The 21,274-nt window shown below is 40.3% G+C and overlaps 1 protein-coding gene and 1 long non-coding RNA gene across 2 annotated transcripts; both read left to right on the forward strand.

Moving 5' to 3' along the window:
- On the forward strand, window positions 4,247-5,614 carry LOC109830759 (putative nuclease HARBI1). The gene is made up of 2 exons (XM_020398120.1): window positions 4,247-4,496; window positions 4,728-5,614. The coding sequence occupies exons 1-2, from the start codon at window positions 4,247-4,249 to the stop codon at window positions 5,612-5,614; spliced, it is 1,137 nt and encodes a 378-aa protein (XP_020253709.1).
- LOC109830082 lies at window positions 6,475-9,590 on the forward strand. The gene is made up of 2 exons (XR_002244206.1): window positions 6,475-6,821; window positions 9,360-9,590. It is a non-coding gene; the product is annotated as an uncharacterized LOC109830082 (long non-coding RNA).

The raw sequence follows: 21,274 nt of genomic DNA on the forward strand, positions 1-21,274 counted from the left end.
GGTTTCTACCCACATTGGATTCTCCCACCCGCATCGGTTTCTACCCACATTGGTTCCTCCCACCCGCATCGGTTTCTACCCACATTGGTTCTCCCCACCCGCATCGGTTTCTACCCACATTGGATTCTCCTACCCACATCGGTTTTCTACCCACATTCCTTTATCCCACTAGCATTGAATTCTCCATAATTTTTTCACTATAAATACTAGCACAACCCTCATTCCTTCATCACAACTCTTCTCATTCCTCCTCCATAGTTCTTCTCAACAACTCTTCGTCCTTCTCTTATGGCATCCAGTCGCGGAAAATCATTCTTACAAGAAGAAGATCAAATTTTATGCGCTACATGGCTTGAAATATCTCAGGATCCAGTTTTAGGTTCTAATCAAAAGAAAGACAAGCTATGGGAGCGAATTTCAGCTCTATTTCACGAAAGGATTTCAAACGTTTACACCGGACATAGGAGCCCGAAGTCTCTCTCATGCCGAATGCAATTAATTATGAAAGCCATCAGTAAATTTTGAGGATGCATTCGACAAGTCAACTTGATATTGTAAGTATATGAATTACATGTTTCTTGGTTATTAAATTATTTTCCACCTTTTCTAATAATTATTTCTTCTTTTGTGGTAGAATAAACGTGCTAGGATCATATTTGCAGAAGATCCAGAAGAGAAAAGAGGATTTCTATTTGATCATGTTTGGCCGATTTTGAAGGATGCAGAGAAGTGGGCAAATATAAGCGTCATGCCTTCTGCATCTTCCAAAATTTCAAAGTCTCACTTGTCTCAAGGATCTGGTTCAAGCTCTCCTGTCATTGACTTAAATGAGGACAATCAGGCATATACCACTAATGACGACGACCATTCGCCAATGAGCATTTCAACTAGTCGACCAATTGGAAGGAAGAAAGAGAAGTTGAGAAGACGGAAAGAAATTGAAAGGAACATTGACTTTGAGGATTTTGCTAAAGGAAATCAAGAAATCTTAGAAGTTTTAAAAAAAGGTAAAGAACAACGAGAAAATGAAAGATTGACAATGAACCAGGCTATGATGTTAAAGGCTGAAAATGATAAGAAAAAGTTAGAACTTCAGCAAGAACGACAAGAGAAAGAAATTATGCTAGTTGATCTGGAAGCTATTATCGAGCCAACAAAACGCGAATATTTTCGAAATAAACAACAACAGATTTTAAATAGAAATATAACTAGGGGTTCCTCATCTGATATTCCTAATCCTGAATACAGTTACGCAGGAAGTCAATACGGAATACCTGACTATAGAGGAGGTGGATACGGAGCGGGTGGGAGAATCCAATGTGGGTAGAAACCGATGCGGGTGGGAGAATCCAATGTGGGTAGAAACCGATGCGGGTGGGAGAATCCAATGTGGGTAGAAACCGATGCGGGTGGGAGAATCCAATGTGGGTAGAAACCGATGCGGGTGGGAGAATCCAATGTGGGTAGAAACCGATGCGGGTGGGAGAATCCAATGTGGGTAGAAACCGATGCGGGTGGGAGAATCCAATGTGGGTAGAAACCGATGCGGGTGGGAGAATCCAATGTGGGTAGAAACCGATGCGGGTGGGAGAATCCAATGTGGGTAGAAACCGATGCGGGTGGGAGAATCCAATGTGGGTAGAAACCGATGCGGGTGGGAGAATCCAATGTGGGTAGAAACCGATGCGGGTGGGAGAATCCAATGTGGGTAGAAACCGATGCGGGTGGGAGAATCCAATGTGGGTAGAAACCGATGCGGGTGGGAGAATCCAATGTGGGTAGAAACCGATGCGGGTGGGAGAATCCAATGTGGGTAGAAACCGATGCGGGTGGGAGAATCCAATGTGGGTAGAAACCGATGCGGGTGGGAGAATCCAATGTGGGTAGAAACCGATGCGGGTGGGAGAATCCAATGTGGGTAGAAACCGATGCGGGTGGGAGAATCCAATGTGGGTAGAAACCGATGCGGGTGGGAGAATCCAATGTGGGTAGAAACCGATGCGGGTGGGAGAATCCAATGTGGGTAGAAACCGATGCGGGTGGGAGAATCCAATGTGGGTAGAAACCGATGCGGGTGGGAGAATCCAATGTGGGTAGAAACCGATGCGGGTGGGAGAATCCAATGTGGGTAGAAACCGATGCGGGTGGGAGAATCCAATGTGGGTAGAAACCGATGCGGGTGGGAGAATCCAATGTGGGTAGAAACCGATGCGGGTGGGAGAATCCAATGTGGGTAGAAACCGATGCGGGTGGGAGAATCCAATGTGGGTAGAAACCGATGCGGGTGGGAGAATCCAATGTGGGTAGAAACCGATGCGGGTGGGAGAATCCAATGTGGGTAGAAACCGATGCGGGTGGGAGAATCCAATGTGGGTAGAAACCGATGCGGGTGGGAGAATCCAATGTGGGTAGAAACCGATGCGGGTGGGAGAATCCAATGTGGGTAGAAACCGATGCGGGTGGGAGAATCCAATGTGGGTAGAAACCGATGCGGGTGGGAGAATCCAATGTGGGTAGAAACCGATGCGGGTGGGAGAATCCAATGTGGGTAGAAACCGATGCGGGTGGGAGAATCCAATGTGGGTAGAAACCGATGCGGGTGGGAGAATCCAATGTGGGTAGAAACCGATGCGGGTGGGAGAATCCAATGTGGGTAGAAACCGATGCGGGTGGGAGAATCCAATGTGGGTAGAAACCGATGCGGGTGGGAGAATCCAATGTGGGTAGAAACCGATGCGGGTGGGAGAATCCAATGTGGGTAGAAACCGATGCGGGTGGGAGAATCCAATGTGGGTAGAAACCGATGCGGGTGGGAGAATCCAATGTGGGTAGAAACCGATGCGGGTGGGAGAATCCAATGTGGGTAGAAACCGATGCGGGTGGGAGAATCCAATGTGGGTAGAAACCGATGCGGGTGGGAGAATCCAATGTGGGTAGAAACCGATGCGGGTGGGAGAATCCAATGTGGGTAGAAACCGATGCGGGTGGGAGAATCCAATGTGGGTAGAAACCGATGCGGGTGGGAGAATCCAATGTGGGTAGAAACCGATGCGGGTGGGAGAATCCAATGTGGGTAGAAACCGATGCGGGTGGGAGAATCCAATGTGGGTAGAAACCGATGCGGGTGGGAGAATCCAATGTGGGTAGAAACCGATGCGGGTGGGAGAATCCAATGTGGGTAGAAACCGATGCGGGTGGGAGAATCCAATGTGGGTAGAAACCGATGCGGGTGGGAGAATCCAATGTGGGTAGAAACCGATGCGGGTGGGAGAATCCAATGTGGGTAGAAACCGATGCGGGTGGGAGAATCCAATGTGGGTAGAAACCGATGCGGGTGGGAGAATCCAATGTGGGTAGAAACCGATGCGGGTGGGAGAATCCAATGTGGGTAGAAACCGATGCGGGTGGGAGAATCCAATGTGGGTAGAAACCGATGCGGGTGGGAGAATCCAATGTGGGTAGAAACCGATGCGGGTGGGAGAATCCAATGTGGGTAGAAACCGATGCGGGTGGGAGAATCCAATGTGGGTAGAAACCGATGCGGGTGGGAGAATCCAATGTGGGTAGAAACCGATGCGGGTGGGAGAATCCAATGTGGGTAGAAACCGATGCGGGTGGGAGAATCCAATGTGGGTAGAAACCGATGCGGGTGGGAGAATCCAATGTGGGTAGAAACCGATGCGGGTGGGAGAATCCAATGTGGGTAGAAACCGATGCGGGTGGGAGAATCCAATGTGGGTAGAAACCGATGCGGGTGGGAGAATCCAATGTGGGTAGAAACCGATGCGGGTGGGAGAATCCAATGTGGGTAGAAACCGATGCGGGTGGGAGAATCCAATGTGGGTAGAAACCGATGCGGGTGGGAGAATCCAATGTGGGTAGAAACCGATGCGGGTGGGAGAATCCAATGTGGGTAGAAACCGATGCGGGTGGGAGAATCCAATGTGGGTAGAAACCGATGCGGGTGGGAGAATCCAATGTGGGTAGAAACCGATGCGGGTGGGAGAATCCAATGTGGGTAGAAACCGATGCGGGTGGGAGAATCCAATGTGGGTAGAAACCGATGCGGGTGGGAGAATCCAATGTGGGTAGAAACCGATGCGGGTGGGAGAATCCAATGTGGGTAGAAACCGATGCGGGTGGAAGAATCCAATGTGGGTAGAAACATTATATAATAACACAACATACACCTATTAACAACTCATCACCAATCTATAATTCATTTCTCCAAATCCCCTCTTCAACAATGAACTATGGAGCTGGACCATCACACCTACCATCTTCTTCTTCTTCTTCTTCTGATGACGAAACATTTTCTCATTACGTTGAACAATGGGAGGAGGATATGAAACAATGGGAGGAGGAGGATGAAATCTTAGCTCGTCTATATGTCGCTAACAATAAAATAATGGCTTATTTCTCTAAAGAGGAAGAGAGGCCAAAGCGTATCAGCTCAGTTCCTGGTCATTTGGTAATCAACCGTGGGAGGGAAGAAGGTAATTCTCGACTCTACAATGACTATTTTTCTGATAATCCCACATACGGTGCACATTTATTCCATAGAAGATTCCGAATGCAAAGGAGTCTTCTCCTTCGTATCGTCGACGTTGTATGAGAGAACAACAACTATTTCGTACAAAAGGTGGATGGTGTCATCTGGCTTGGACTGTCTACTTTACAAAAAGTAACAGTAGCACTTCGCATGTTGGCATATGGTGCATCGGCAGATAGTACTGACGAATATATAAGGATTGGTGAGTCAACTGTACTTGAATGTTTGAAGAGATTTTCTAGAGCAGTTGTAGAAGTGTATGGAGATGAATATCTTAGATCCCCCAATACCGACGATGTTGCAAGACTGTTACAAAAAGGCGAAGAGCGAGGTTTCCCAGGAATGTTGGGAAGTCTTGACTGTATGCATTGGGAATGGAAAAACTGTCCAACAGCATGGGCGGGACAATACTCAGGACGTCACGGAGGCCCAACCATTATTCTTGAGGCAGTAGCATCGTATGACCTATGGATATGGCATGCATTCTTTGGCTTGCCAGGTTCTAATAACGATATTAATGTATTACAAGCATCTAATTTGTTTGACAACCTAACGCAAGGTATTACTCCTCCTGCTCATTATACAATTCAAGGAAAGAATTATGATGTCGGTTATTATTTAGCCGATGGCATATACCCGAAATGGCCAACCCTTGTTCAAACCATTTCCAAATCCGAAGATAAAAAGAAACAATATTTTGCAATGATGCAAGAAGCTTGTCGAAAAGATGTGGAGCGAGCGTTTGATGTTCTCCAATCAAGATTTGCTATAATCAAGGGCCCTGCACGGTTTTGGGATAAACGAACTTTGCATGATATCATGACCACTTGCATAATAATGCACAACATGATTATTGAGGATGAACGTGATGAGCAAGAAGATATTATCGTTTCTACTCCACCATCAATTTCAAATGTTGAAGACATAGGGACGAACGATGCTGAACGGTTTCGACAATTCCTGACCCGACATAAGAAATTCAAAGACAAAGAAGCACACTTCACACTTCGAAATGTATTAATTGAACATTTGTGGGAGAGACACGGCAATGAAGTGATGTAACTTTTTTTATTAAAGTTTCGATGTATTTCTAAGTTAATGTGTTTTATTTCAGTTTAAGCTCCAATGTATTATCATTTCTAATTACTTGTTTTGCAATTTTATATTTCGATATTAGTCTCATTTTGAAGGTATCGACGAGACATTTCCAATGATATTATTTTCATTAAAAAATATTTAATATATTAATATATATATACAGATTTTAAGTAACTATAAAAAATAATAACGGGATACAATTGGAATAATGACATGTTGTTAAAGGGTTTGAGGGTTAACTTTGGTATTTTTTTTGGGGAATAGTGGTATAGAGTTGGCTGCAAATTTGGAGAGAAATCTCCAAATTTGCAGCCTCAGGGTCCGAATATGCAGCTGACTGCAAAATATGCAGTTCCGTTGGACCTTGACGCGGCTTCAAAATGGAGAATTGGCGGACGCTTGGCGAAGCTCTCCGGGTCCGAATATGCAGCTGACTGCAAAATATACAGTTCCGTTGGACCTTGACGCGGCTTCAAAATGGAGAATTGACGGACGCTTGGAGAAGCTCTTAGCTATTTTGGTATTAATAGATTCTCCAGCAACTTTATGGTATTAAAAGTTGACCAAATGTATGTTAAAGGCCTATTTTTTGGTGCCGTAGAAGGTTTGAGTGAGTGGACAACACGTGACCTCATGTGATGTAATTTCAAGATTATTAAATGGTTAAGTTGGCTGTTGTGTATAGATGATGTGAAAGATGACCTTGCAAAAAACTAGACGAGAGTAAAACTAATCCTAAATTAGCCAAATGCCTTCATATTCTCATTCAGAGAGAGAGAGGAGGGAGAATGTAACATTTGATAAAACTTTTAGTCTTAACCATTAATTATCTAGTACGTAACTGTGATATATTCTAGATCTAATACTCATCGTACCCTAGTATATTGTACTCATTAGTACTTCTGTATTTGTTGAGGCAACCTTTACTTGACGTGAGCACAGCATTCCGTCTCCGTTGCTAAAAACAGTAGTCCGGTTTTTCACTTTCCCCGCAGAAATCTCAGATCCAAAAAGACGCTCCATTCATCCTCCCTCCTAAAAAAATAATTAAAAAAAAGAAAAAAACCTCAATGCTAAATTAAATCCGCCGCCTTCTCCGTTTCAGCTGCTTCGAAAACTCTTTGCGGCGTCTCCGCCATCGTTTTGAGCTTCGCCGCCTCTTCCTTTTGGGGTAAAATCTCACTCTTTCTTCTTCATTTGAATCATTATAGGGATTATGGATCTGGGTTTTGGTTGGAGTTGGGGTTTGACAGTAAAGTTGGAAACTTTTTTGTTGATTTGGTGTCTGGGTTTTGGTAAGAATTGGATTTGGCAGCGATCGAATGGTGGTTTGGGTCTCGTGTAGTTCTAAAAGTGTTTGAGAAAATGTCCATGTGAGATTTCCTAGGTTAGGGGGTGTTTGGCAATTTGAAAATGAATTGAAAATATGTGTTAGTTACTTTTCTTTTTGTAGATGACTTTCACATCCATGTTAGCATGTAAGTGAAATATAATGTTTGTTTGAAAAACAAAATTACTGTTGAGAGTGGAAGGTGAAGTTGATGTGGAAAATAGGATTAATTAATCAGTAAATGTAGTTAAAATCATTTAGTTTAGATTGATTTTCTTTTTTATCAGTTTCATATGACTTTACGGATTTTTTACAGAAGTCAAATTTGCATTAGATCCTATGTGATAACTTTTTTACATTTCACTTTCAAAATAGTTTGCATGCAAACGAACACATAAAATATTAAAAGCAAGTCACTTATTAGTTGCATTTTTCACTTGCATGCAAACAAACACCCCTTACTTCATGTGGTGGAATGATCACGCACTTTATGCTTAATCATAAAACTAATACTGCAGTGCTCATGTCCGAACCATAGTATTTTTCTAATTTATATCATTCTAGGGTTTGTGAATGTCCTTTGTGAGATCCGAAGAAGGATCTTTGTGTGGTTTCTTGTAGAACACATGAAGGACGACATCTTATAGCTTTTCTACTCTATTTTTCCTAATGACCAATTAGTACTCTTGGCAATTTTCAAGAGCAACCGTCAAGCTTCCAATGCATGCACCTTCTAGCTTCCAATGCATGCACCCTTCAAACTTTTGCATTTATCTACCTCATTTTGAGATTTGGGGAGAATCCTGACATATCCTCCCTCGAACCAAATCTCTAACACCTCAATTTGATCGACTGCCACTAACACTGGCCATGCACCACTGCCCATTATCACATTTCTATCGGTCGTCACTGCTCCATTGATGTCGGTGAGCCGTCTCACGATTGTTCTCCGTTACCAATCATCATTGCTGGTTTTTGGGGCTTACTGCCATCGTCGTGACCCCTTGACATCATCAAACCACTGTTCAGTCGCAGCACATGCTCTCATCACAATACCACTCGTTGACCTGCCACAATCACAGTGCTATCAAGTTGCTACACATGCTCTCGTCACAATACCACTCGCTGATCCGCCCACAGTCGCACGCCTTGTATGCTCTATTGCGCACACCAGTACACGCCTTGATCACAGTCTGTCATCTCCATCAAGATCACCACGAACACAAGCTAGCACCCTTGAGATCCCAACATTCCGAGGATTGCAACCACTTCATCCAACGATATTTCGGTCTTCAATTTTAGGCAACGACATTGTAGACGACCCTTTAGTGTGCTCCGCGGTTTTAACAAACTCCGACATAACCTCGGGTCTAATGCCAATGTTGAGGAATATTAGAGTACACAAATACCGCACATAATAAGGGGCGCAAGCAACAATACAATACGGAGTTTTTGATGTGGTTCAATCAGACATGCCTACATTCACGGACTCTTATTCACTATCATCACAAACCAATACAACCAATTTAATAGATACAAGTTTTTGCACTAGCAAACTTGAAAACTCTCACACATCTCATATATCTCAAGAAGCCTGAGAACACCATTCACTCAAGATTTCTAGGAGGATCCTCTCTCTCTCTCTCTCTATATATATATATATATATAGGAGGATGACTTTCTCAACACTAGCATGTCCTTTTTGATAGCATTTCTTCTTTACTATTGCAAATGACCAATTAATACTCTTGGCAAGTTCCCAGCGCAACCTTCAAGCTTCCAATGCATGCACCTTTCTAGCTTTAAATGCATGCACCCTTCATACTTTCTTGGTCAACATTCATTCATCTATCTCATTTTGAGATTTTGGGAGAATCCCAGCACTACACATACTATCCTCTAGTTTGACCTACCTCCTTTCGACATAGCTGCACACAAACTGAACATTGGTGAAATTTTTTGACTCTTTTACATGGGTGAAATTTTGAAGATATTACAATGGGGGTGGAATTAGAGGGTTTATCTAAGGGCAAAAACATGACAAAAATGTTTACCTGGGGGTCTAGTTGCCAAAATCAAACCACAAGGGCAATAAACTCCAAAGTGGGAAGAGTGATACTACAAGGAGTCACTGCGCAAAATTTATGCATAAAAACAATCGCTATACCGAACACATAAAACACATAAATCTGTTTAGCGCAAAGCAAAGTAATAGGAAAGTTTATATTCATGCATCATGACATCATATATTTTAACAAATTAAAATCATACATCAGACTAGGTGTTTGGCATTATTAACATGAAATCACGACGAAAATTACACGACTGTAGTACCCAGCTACTTCGCCTCCATCTTAATGAACTTTTTTTTTTGGCCAGGACACGGATTAGCAAGCACAAGCTCAACAACTCAACCACTACCATCCCAAATTCTATTCCGGGACAAATCCGACATCCTGCACTGTACTACTGTCGTGATTTTGGTAGAGGGCATCCTACAAGGCCCAAAGACTTAGCCGAAGTGTTAACACTGTACTGCTGTGTGATTTTGATTAAATAGGCACTCACTATATTATATATAGTTCGAAAAATAGTCCATGTTTTGGAAAACTTCTTCCCCTTTTTTTTATTTTTCTTTCTTCTTTTTTATTTCTTTTTGGCGTGTTGTGGAAAACTGTTAACAATATATCGGATTGTTCTTTTGTTGCCATCCCTTGTTTCTATGATCCGTCAGAATAACCCTCTTGTGGACTAGTTGAATCAACAACATTCCATTTGAGATATATCTACCGAAGTGGTATCATGTTTTGGGATAACTATCGATTATAATGGATTACAACTGATAATATAATGAAGGGATTTGGTTATAATAAAAGGTGAAGAACGATACCATTAGGATTCCCTTAATCTGCTTGTCACTCAAACCCATTCCTCTCTTCTGCAAATCAAGCTTAACACCAAACACCATCTTCACTCTACTCTCCTATCGTCGCCATATTCTCCTTATGCTCATCGATCGCCCTATGATAAAACTCATCCATCTCCTTAAAATTCCTCTCCAAACTCCTTCTCATCCCCATTAACTTAGCCAACATTCCACAATCCAGTGGCGGAGCCACTGAGACTTGCCCTGGGCAGCTGCTAGGACAAGATTTTGGGAACATATATATATATATATATATATATATATATATATATTATATATATATATATTATATATATATATATATATATGAGAAAACAGGAGGTGAGCTGGCAGCGTAGGAAATTTCCTACGCTGCGCAAGTGTATGGAGCATGTGAGCCCACACCGTTGTGACTAGTAGGGGGCTCACATGTCATACACTCATGCAGCGTAGGAAATTTCCTACGCTGCCAGCTCACCTCCCGTTTTCATATATATATATATATATATATATATATATATATATATATATATATATATAATATATATATATATATTAGAGAGAGAGAGAGGAGAGAGAGAGAGAGAGAGAAGATAATACAACGACTTCTCAATGGAACCTCGGCTCCAACACGTTCTCTTGCATTTCTGGGTGCTTTGGTTTTACCTCGAGATTACTAAGGGCCCTCGGCTCCAACACGTTCTCCTGCACTTCAGGCCAACCTGAGCAGGACAGTATATCGTCGGCGCTAAACACCCAGACAAAGGACTTCTTCCATTCTTCGTTCAGCTCCGAAAAATCGGCGTCCAAACGAAAATCGTCCCGACAGTGGAAAAGATAGTGCGGGTCTCCCTTAACAGACCCCACACTAACCACATGCCCAAGCAAACTAACGCTGAGCACCACTTCCGCCTCGGAGCAGGCGTCTATGAACACCATCAAGATATAAATGGCGTGTGGATTAAATTGGCAGGGGGAAACCCCCAAAGCCGTAAAAACTTCCCTTACGAAGGGATGCAGCGACATGCACAATCCACACTGCAGATGCGTCAGATAGAGAGGCACCCGATCCTCGCCGTGCATATGCACCAGAGTAAGACTGTCCGGTGCCCCTATGGTCATTGCCGGGAGATATCGTACTTATCATGCAACCAAGTTGCCTCGTCCAAAGTCATCCTTGACCTAGACAGGAACAAGACCATAAGGTTCTTCCCACGGTCATTTTGAGGAAAGACCATAGTAAAAATCTCTTAAGGAGTCAAAGGAAGAATCGACAAGAAGAAATGTTCCTGATGTAGAGTGTTCTTCCAAAACAGCGTCAGGAATTATTTATAAGCCTCCAGAGAAGCATGCAGAAGGATCCAAGAGGCTCAATCATGGAGCAACTAAGGAAGATCTGTTTTGAAACACGGAAACGAATCGCTCGAAAATGCCAGCCGCCACTCGTAACTAACGCCAATCAATTTTTGAAACACGGAAACGAATCGCTCGAAAATGCCAGCCGCCACTCGTAACTAACGCCAATCAATTGGCAAGTAAAGACGCCACCCACGACGCCTCGTTTCCTTTAAAAAAGCGGTTCCCGATATCGACAGCATCAACCCATAGAAAATTGCCGGTTAGCAAGTTCTACGCCACGTCTCCTTCCACGATCAACTGGCTAAAAAATCCCAACACCTTGAGCAAACTCATATCCATTTCATTCGGACCCGACTAAAGTCAGCTCCAAATGAAAGGGGCCAACTGTTATGGTAATTTACCATCTACAGATAAAGATGTTGGGAGATTGACTGCATAGGCTTAAAAAGGGCATGGTCCAAACCAGCTTAGAAGCCCAAAAGCCCAGTCAAGGGCAAGTCTATCGGCTAGCCAAGTAGACGAGTCACCTTTCGACCAAGGGTCATCATTACCTATTCGAAGTGCGGGACTAGTCGATCCCTCGTAATTAAGACGACTCCTCGAGCAGACGTCTCGACCATACACTCGGCCCAAAGCTCACTTGACTATCAAGTCGGCAAATCATAATAATGACTCACAAAATCAACCCGCATCGATTAAGGGGATATGATACGACTAAGCTCGCTTCAGATGTCAATCAGCACTACAGCATTGATCAGTCCCATCGAGATCTTCGCTCTGACAAATCCCATGCATAAGCCGTTTATTCTCCTCACAAGTCATTTCCCAGAGATCGCCATGATGCTCTTCTGGGCTCTAATAGTTTACCCTCCAATCACCAACCGCTATCAGGAGGGAGTATGACGACCAAGTGACTGGCTTATCCTCTGCCCTGCCTCATTTGTCAAATCCAGGATACTGAGAAGACCTTTCTCTCCTGTACCCGAGTGACTACCCTTCCAATCGTCAGTCGCTATCTGGAAGGGGAAGGATGACTCAGCAACCTATCCGTTCACCCCTCAACCGCCTCCTGTGCATAGTCAAAGCCAATGATCAAACTCTCAGAGCCAATGAGCTATAAAAAGGAGGAAAAGAAGGTAACGAAAGAGAGGGATCTTTTTTGCTACTACTACTACTTCATTAAAGCTCTGATTTTTATCTTTAAAAAAGAGAACTAATAACTCCCAAAGAGTATCCTCTAAGGACCTCAATGGCCCAAGGATTCTCCCTCAAACTCCACTCAAGTCCCCCAACTGACTTGACCGTCGGAGGTACCATAGGGGAAATGAGCTCCGCTCTCCTATAGGTTTCTCTTTGCATGTGCAGAAGGATCGGGAATTCCAGTCTAAGGATTAGGCATAAAGTCGGAGGAGGAGTTGGCCCCATCTCTCATCCTCTCCCTATCCGCCGCCAGTACGAAGACTAGAACCGCAACCCCATCGACTGTGTGTTCACGGACATCAACAGAAGGGAAAAACCTATCTCCCGATTTTGAAATGAGTCCTCCTACCGGGTCTACTCCTACCGATCATACCGATGTTAATCCCGGATCCGGTGATGACGATTCTACACCAAGAGCTCCTAAAAGGCTGAGATCCGATGTGTGAAATTTTTACGAGAAGATAGACGTCATCAAGGATGAACACGGTAGGATCCTCACGCAGAAAGCTAAATGTGCGTTGTACGGTAAGATTTTCCAATCTCATCATAAGAGCACCACCAACCACCTCAAACGCTATTTAGATAAACACAATAGAGGTCAGACGCCTCAAGGTGATATCTGACAATCTGTGATCTCACAATCCTCAACTTCTGGTGGTCGCATCATTCAAGCTAAACAAAGTCTGAAATCGCATCATTCAAGCTAAGGAGGATATGCCTATGGCTATGAAGAGCCAACATAGGCGTAGCCCTCAAGGGCTCTAACAGCTTTCTGGGGAGTATTTGCCAAGTAGAACCCAAAAAGCCCTCCTGGAAAAGACACACTACTATGGTGTTTGTCTGGCTTGAAAATGAAGCGCAAGCTCCCTATGACCGTCACAGACAAAACCCCACCGCCTGGACAACCAAGAGGCCTGGGGTTGGATCGCAAATAGAACCCCAAGGGTTATGATCAGATCCAGTATCGTTCAAGCTCCCATCAGCAACAGCTCGCACGAGTAAGGAGCAACGATTAAGTCTATAGCCGGCTACTCGGATCATCACCACCTTCAAAGGAGAGTCCTTCCTCACCAAAAATGAGATTGCGGGAAAAAACACGAGGAGCCACCTAGCGACTGCCTCTTCAGGAAGTCCGTCCTCGGCCCCCAACCGCTATCCAAACTACCAGAGTCAAAGAAAGAACTGGTGGTCGAAGCACGCGACTCACATTCTCCTTATAAAAAGAAGGCTCCTCCATCCACAGGATGGTCCGGTCATTGCTACTCCTGGAATCCTCAAGGGGAAACGATAATCCCATCAAATTCCAGGAAACAAAGCATCGACATACGAGGTTTCATCAACAAGAAGCCCCCCATCACAGAAGTTGCCTAGGCCTATCCCTATTGAGCATCATCCTCCAAAAGCTCAATCAGCCGGACTCTGGCCATACAACGCAACCAACGATGGACAAGAAAGATCTGTTGAAAATTCCCGTGTCCACCGTTGACCAAGCAAGGACCTCGGCAAAAATTTGAAGTTCAAGAAGGTCATTGGCTGATGAGATGGCGAATATGTCGACAGCTCAACAGCGTCTAAGGCCAAACAAGCTTACCCTCCAGAGGAAGAAGAACCCCCGATTCCGGACGTTCCTCAGTTTGGCAACAAATACAGCTAAAGAAGCAACAACTCGCTCTCATCAAAACAAGTCTATCCAAAGACGACACGAGACAACCTAGAAAGCTCCGTCTTAGTGACCCTGTCCCCAACAGAAAGCCGTCTCCAAAATGCATCTGAGCAAAGAAACAAGAGTTCGACATCACCCGAGCTATGAGTATGAGTGGGCTGTACTTTATTATGCATAAATTTCAAACAATCAATGAAAATGTCAAATAAAAAGAAAGACATCGAAGACCTAGTCGTCTAGGCAACAACTTCTTAGTATAAAGCCATTGGTACCTAATCAAGGTGATATCCGATAATCTATGATCTCGCAATCCTCAGCTTCTGGTAGTCTTGGAAAGTTAGAGTTATGACGTAGCTCGTGCCAGGAAATGCGTCATCGAGTTTATCATTCTTATGAATCTTTCTTTTAGATTAGTAGAAGATGATGAATTTGAAGATTTATTTACAGATGGTTTTTACCCCATATTTAAAAAAATTTCTCGTCAAACTTGTCAACGTGATATTTTAAAACATTATCTGGAGGAACAAGTAAAAACAATTTCTTATTTTCAAAGTTTAAACTATAAATTTTTTTTAAATTCTGATATTTGGATATCTAAAGCACAAACTGGTTATTTATGCATCACAACACACTAAATTGATAAAAATTAGCAAATATTTAAAAGAGTTGTTTTATTTATTACAATTGAAGAGTCACATACTGGTATTAATGTTGTAAATTTAATAATTGAAGAACTTATGAAACTAAAAATTTCAGAAAGAACATTTTCTCTTTCACTAGATAATGCAAGTAATAATAATGTAGCTGTTGATTTTATCAAAATAACTCTATCATTACCATGTCATGGTGATCTTTTTCATATTAGATGAATCTGTCATATTTTAAATTTAATTGTTCAAAGTGCATTTACTAAAATTAAATCCATGATAGAAAATGTTAGGTCAGTAACTTATATGCATAATGTTTCTGAACAAAGAATTAGAAGATGAAAACAATTCTGCAAAAAAAAATATAAAGCCAAGACTAATTCCAAAAGATGTTGACCATAGGTAGAATTCTGCCTATGTAATGTTAAATATAGCAATATAATATAAAAAAATTATAAATAATTTTATTGTTTATTATTCTTCTAGTTCTATCTCTGGTAGCACCTATGGAATAACTGAAGAGGAATGAACAATTATAACTGATTTAAAAGAGATGTTACAAATTTTTTATGATGCTATAATATTATTATCTGGCTGTTATTATCTAATCATTACTTTAGCTGCTTTACAAATTTTAAATATTCAAAAAAAAATTGCTAAATATCGTATGGAAGATACTTTTGGAGCTATAATTTTTTAAATAGAGAGCAAATTTAATAAGTATTTTAGGTCTATTCCTCATATATTTTGGTTTGGGGGTTCTTATTGATCCGCAATTGAAGGATATTAGCCTTCGAAGTTTGTTACAATCGTTGTATGATAATCAAATTATAGACTTAGATGATGAATCCACCATTACTGCTACTTCTCATCATAATGCTATTAGAAATTATTTTTAAACCTTATATGGTGAGTATGTAGCTAAACATGGTGTAGCTACACAACAGTCTACAACTTCGGCTTCTTCGAGCTCAAGTCGAGGTAAAAGTCTAAGTTTTGATAGGTATGCAATGATAGCTGAACTAACTGGTTGATCTGGACTTGGATCATCATTGGAGGTTTCTAAAATAGATGAATATTTATCTGCTTTTTTAGTTAAATATCAAAATAATAATTTAGATATTTTGCAATGGTGGAGAGTATATGGATCAATTTCATATCTTATACTTTCCACCATGGTTCGTGATTTACTAAGAGTGCAGGTTTCAACAGTAACTTCAGAATCCGCCTTCAGCATAACAGGACGTTTGATCGACGATTACAGGACATCGTTAGAAATATATACTGTACAGACGGTGATGTGTTTACAAGATTGGTAGAGGTACGAGAAGAGAACATCGATCGACTGACTGGAATTGAAGATAAATTTGAAGAATTGAGGCTAGCAGATAGATATAAAGATCAAATAATATTCATCAAATTGTAATTTTTATTTCTTAGTTAAAATTTTTAATAAATTATTTTAAAAACAGTTACAAATGATAGTGACATAGGTGAGTAGGTACCAACCTAGTTGGGATATACTCATCTATTGTGATGCGATGAATTCCGAAATAAACTTATACTTGTAAAGAATTTACTGGTTATTAATAAAGAAGATATTTTTATCGTCAGTCTTTTTTATAATTTTTTGTATTTGTAATTTATGTAATTTCAAGTTATTAATAATATTATTGTTTTTATTAAAATTTTGTGTAGTTTTTTATGTAAAATTGGAGTTTTAAAGAGATTTAAAAAAATAAAAATAAAAAAACCGGGCAGGCCCGGAGCCATATCGTTTTTTTTATTTGATTTTTTTAACAAAAAATTGCTAAAAAGGTTAAATTATACTTATAGTATTTATATAATTATGCATTAGTATATACTTACATACTTTTATATATCTATATATTATATATAAATATATTATGTAAGTATATTGTATATACTTATACCTTGTGTGGGAGAGAGAGAGTATCGCATAAGTATATTACTTATTTATAAATGTGTATTATATAGTTATATACGTATTTGTTACATACTTATATTATGCTTATTTAAGTATAGTTATATACTTTATTTATATGATATACATTTATTTATACTAGATGCAATATACTTATATATGATTATACTTATGTATTTATATAAATATACTTATAATCTAATATATATACCATGGTAAGAGTATATATATAAGTATACAATGAAAACTAAAAACCAATCCTAACCCTACATTCTATCTCATCCAATGGTCAAGATTGAAAATGGCAGAATTAAAAATAAATACACATCAGCTGACAAAATACCAGTAAAAGGGGTAATTTAGGAAATAGTCATTAATGAAACACACTGTAATTAATTAGCAAAAGCTGTCAAACACTTCTTCTCACGAAAAAGTCGATTCAGTTTCACTCTATCTTGAATCCAGTTTCATCTTCTCTCCACCCGAACAACTAAACTCTTCACATTCCATCGATTTGTCAACACTTAGGTTTCTTTCAACATCTCATTACAACTCGAACGAAGACGAACAGTAAGCCTTCGACGATCGAGATGAAGAAAACAACTCAGAGACTCCAAAACCCTTGTCTTCAAGAAGGGGTAAAACGATTCCAACCCTCGTATTAAAAATGTATATTTTTATTAAAGTTTGAACATTTTTCATAGACACAGTGAGGAAAGTTTCGAAATTTAGACATGAATCACTTGCATGTTGTTGAATAATTTTTTATTTTATTTTTTTAGCTTTATAAAATGTTATGGATGCATGTTCTACTTTAGGGTTTTTATTTTTTACATTTTCCTTGATCTTGTTAGAATAAGTTAATTTTTTTAATATTGTAAGATGTTTTCATTTGTTATAAATAGGTAGCGATTAATTTTGGTTGTCTGGATTTTGCAATATGCACTGTAGTTGAATCTTCTCGATTCACTTGAGTGAATCGAGATTCACTGAGGTGAATCGAGATTCACTAGAATGAATCGCGATTCATTGGATTAATCTCTATTCACTCAAGTGAATCACGATTCATTGGATGAATCTCTATTCACTCAAACATAGAGAATCTCGATTCACTAATGTGAATCCTGATAGCGATTCATTGGATGAATCTCTATTCACTCAAACATAGAGAATCTCGATTCACTAATGTGAATCCTGATACTTCGTAGAAAATTGAGATTCATATAACATAGAGAATCTCGATTCACTAATGTGAATCCTGATACTTCGTAGAAAATTGAGATTCATATATTGGATGTTCTTACCAGTTACGGAAAAATGATTGCTCTTTAAAATTCAACTTTATCATGACTGTTTGTTTGTTTGTAAAAAATAACAAATATGATCCGAGGCCGAGTATATAGGATGAAAACTTTCCAAAATATGATCCGAGGCCGAGTATATAGGATGGAAAAAGTATATGCTTTATGTATACTAACAGTAAAATTAAACTGTAACGATGATCAGTTTTTCCTTGTTGCGTTGAGGGGCGAGACACTAAAACAATGTATGGTATGTCATGGAGTTGGTTTCATATCATTGAATCTGGATTCAATTTGCTGAAGCTCGATACATTTTGTTGAATCTGGATTCACTTTGTTGAATCTCAATACATTTTGTTGAATCTCGATTTACTTGAGTGAATCGAGATTCACTCAAGTGAATCTCGATTCACTACAGTGAATCTCAATTCACTACATCGATTCAATGGAGTGAATTGAGATTCACTCAAGTGAATCGTGGTTTAGTGGAGTGAAACGAGATTCATTTCAGCGAATCGCTATTCACTGGAGTGAATCGCGATTCAGATTATAATATCTTGACTCAATAATGTGATTCCACCTTCATGCTTTCCATGCATTATTCAAAGGCTAGTCTCATTAAAAAATGAATTGTCATCAGTTTAGCAGGTGTACGATCTAGCTCAAGGAACAAACAAACATCATGTGTTGAGATTGTTAAGGTATTTACACCTATACCTCAACAGAGGACAACACGCACTGTGAACATGCCCAGCAGTGACGATGACTTCATCAACCCCCAAGTAATCCTGCCGGTGAGGAAACATCAAAGCGTACAAGGGATGAAGACAATGAACATACCACAAAGGGGATGAAGATGAAAAGGGTTGGTGTACTAAACATCTTTAATTTTTGTGTGTATTCAATGATGGATAATTTGATCTAATTATATTATTTTTGTCACTAGAGAAGGTTGTGAAAAAAAATATGTGAGGTCAGTGCCCAGCAGTGACGATGACCTCGTCAACCCCGCAAATAATCCTGCTGGTGAGGAAAAATCAAAGCGTAGGAGAGATGAAGACAATGAACAGATCACAAAAGGAAGGAAGAAGATGAAAAAGGTTGGTGTACTAAAAATCTTTATTCACTACTGGATTCACTCAAGTGAATCGAGATTTAGTTGCATGTTTTTTTGGTATTAACTGATGGATAATTTGATCTAATTATATTTTTTTTGTCACTGGAGAAGGTTTTGAAAAAAAAATGTGAGGTCTGAACCTAAGGAGTTGACTAGTATACGGGTCTCTCCAAAGATATTCTCTGATATGGTTTTGTCACTCTCTGACTCCCAAAAAGAATGGGTGAGACTAGCTGGACTTGGAGGTCTTTTACAATTTGGATTAAAGGAACTGCTACATATGTTGGGGTACAAGATTCTGCAGTCCTTTGACAGTGAATCCGTTGCGCTTAATCTTCCCAGAGGATCAATCAGTATCACAGAGGAAGATGTACATCAAGTGATGGAATTACCTATGGGTAGGAAGCGTATACCAGCCTCCAGTATTGGGAAGTCAGCATTGGTGGATGAATGGAGGGCTCAATTCACAGACAGTCTTGGTTGGAAAATTACTCCAGGGGCTGTGTCTGAGAAACTGAAGCAGAGTTCTGATGTTAACCTGTTTTTAAACTGAATTTCTTGGTTCTCTTTCACAACAGCATGATCCAGTCGCTTAGCAATCCGTATGTCAACCAACGGATTCTAGTTCTTGGTGATAATGTTGATCAGTGCTCTGAATACAATTGGTGTTCTTTCTTGCTTGACTCAATGATAGAAAGCCAACATAAGTGGAAGGTAGACCCGACAAAACAATTCTACACGGGTCCTCTTGCATTTTTGATTGTAAGTCACTTGTATAATATTGATTTATTTTTACATTACTGTAGTTAAAGTAGTTTTACTTGATGATTACTAATTGGTGTGCTTTATTTCTTAAAGTAGTTTTACTTGATGATTACTAATTGGTGTGCTTTATTTCTTATCTCCGTCTTTCTAGCTTTTCTATGTCGATCGAGTCCTGTTCAAAGGGAGGAGGTTGGTTGAGAGAACAACTCCTACATATTTAGGCTGGACTGACTTGGCCTTGAAGGAAAGACAGTCAGAGGAAATAAGTACAGATTCATTTGGCAAAGGTGCATTTACAGAGAGGGTTGAACTTGCACCTTCATCTCGAATGCAGAGTGCTATTGGAAACTCGCCTAAAAGTGTTGAGACAATTAGAAAGGTTAGCAAATTAAGTTGCAAGACGTTGTTTATTCAATTTAATCTCGATTCAGTAGGAGTGAATCGAGATTCACTTAAACTGAATGTCAATTCAGTTCAATGAATCGTTTTTACTAGTAATGAATCTCGTTTCAGATCAGTGGTTATCGATTAAGTTAAACTGAATTCTGATTCACATCATTGAATCTGGATTCAATGATACTCAATATCGATTTACTGAAGTGAATCTGGATTCACTACTACTGAATCTCGATTCACTAAAGTGAAACTGGATTTACTTTAGTCGACTCTTGATTCAGTCATTTGAATCTCGATTCAAATACATTGAATGTAATCTCAAACTATCGAATCTTGTCTCTCGCCATGTTAATAATTTATGGTGACCAATGTCTGTGAAATTCAAACTGCAGGATTGTATTGAGAGGGTGCAACGGAGAGCTGCAGAGTTGGAATCTGCAAAAGATAGATATGATGCTGAGTGTGAGACAATGAGAAAGCTGTTCCCCAATGATAATGAGCTCTTTCAAATTCAACAGAGAGTTTCAAATGTTCTTGTGCAGGGGTGTGGACATCGTGTAAGTACCTGTGATAATGAAACAGCCGTGGGAAACATTGTTGATGATATCCCTAATGTGAACACCAAGGTGAGTAGAGATATGCATAGTTCCCCTGCTGTTGATCCAATATCAGCTGAGTTACCACAAACACAAGTCTCCCCAAACTTTATTCAAGAGGTTGATAAGATTATAGAGTCTGTTAGCATGAAAAAGGTTGACAGACCTATGAGGCGAAAGCTCAGTGAATGTGGTACCCCACAGACTGAAGAACCTAGTTTTTCTCTTGGGCTAACACAGGATACTCAGACTGAGACAGTGGAAATGGTTGATGTTGTTCAGATTGATAAAGCTTGTGAATCTGAAATCATTGATGACTCTGTACGAAGAACTGATAAACAAGCTGAAGATGCTGCTGCAGTAGATGAATGTAAAGGTAAGAAAGTTCATGTGACCGAAA

Source organism: Asparagus officinalis, chromosome 2 (genome assembly GCF_001876935.1).
Source record: "Asparagus officinalis chromosome 2, Aspof.V1, whole genome shotgun sequence".
Taxonomy (NCBI): Eukaryota; Viridiplantae; Streptophyta; class Magnoliopsida; order Asparagales; family Asparagaceae; genus Asparagus; species Asparagus officinalis.

Coding starts and splice junctions, on each gene's coding strand:
- LOC109830759 (XM_020398120.1), top strand. CDS start 4,247: ATGAACTATGGAGCTGGACCATCACACCTACCATCTTCTTCTTCTTCT. Junction 4,497..4,727: donor CAACCGTGGGAGGGAAGAAG/GTAATTCTCGAC, acceptor GTGCATCGGCAG/ATAGTACTGACGAATATATA.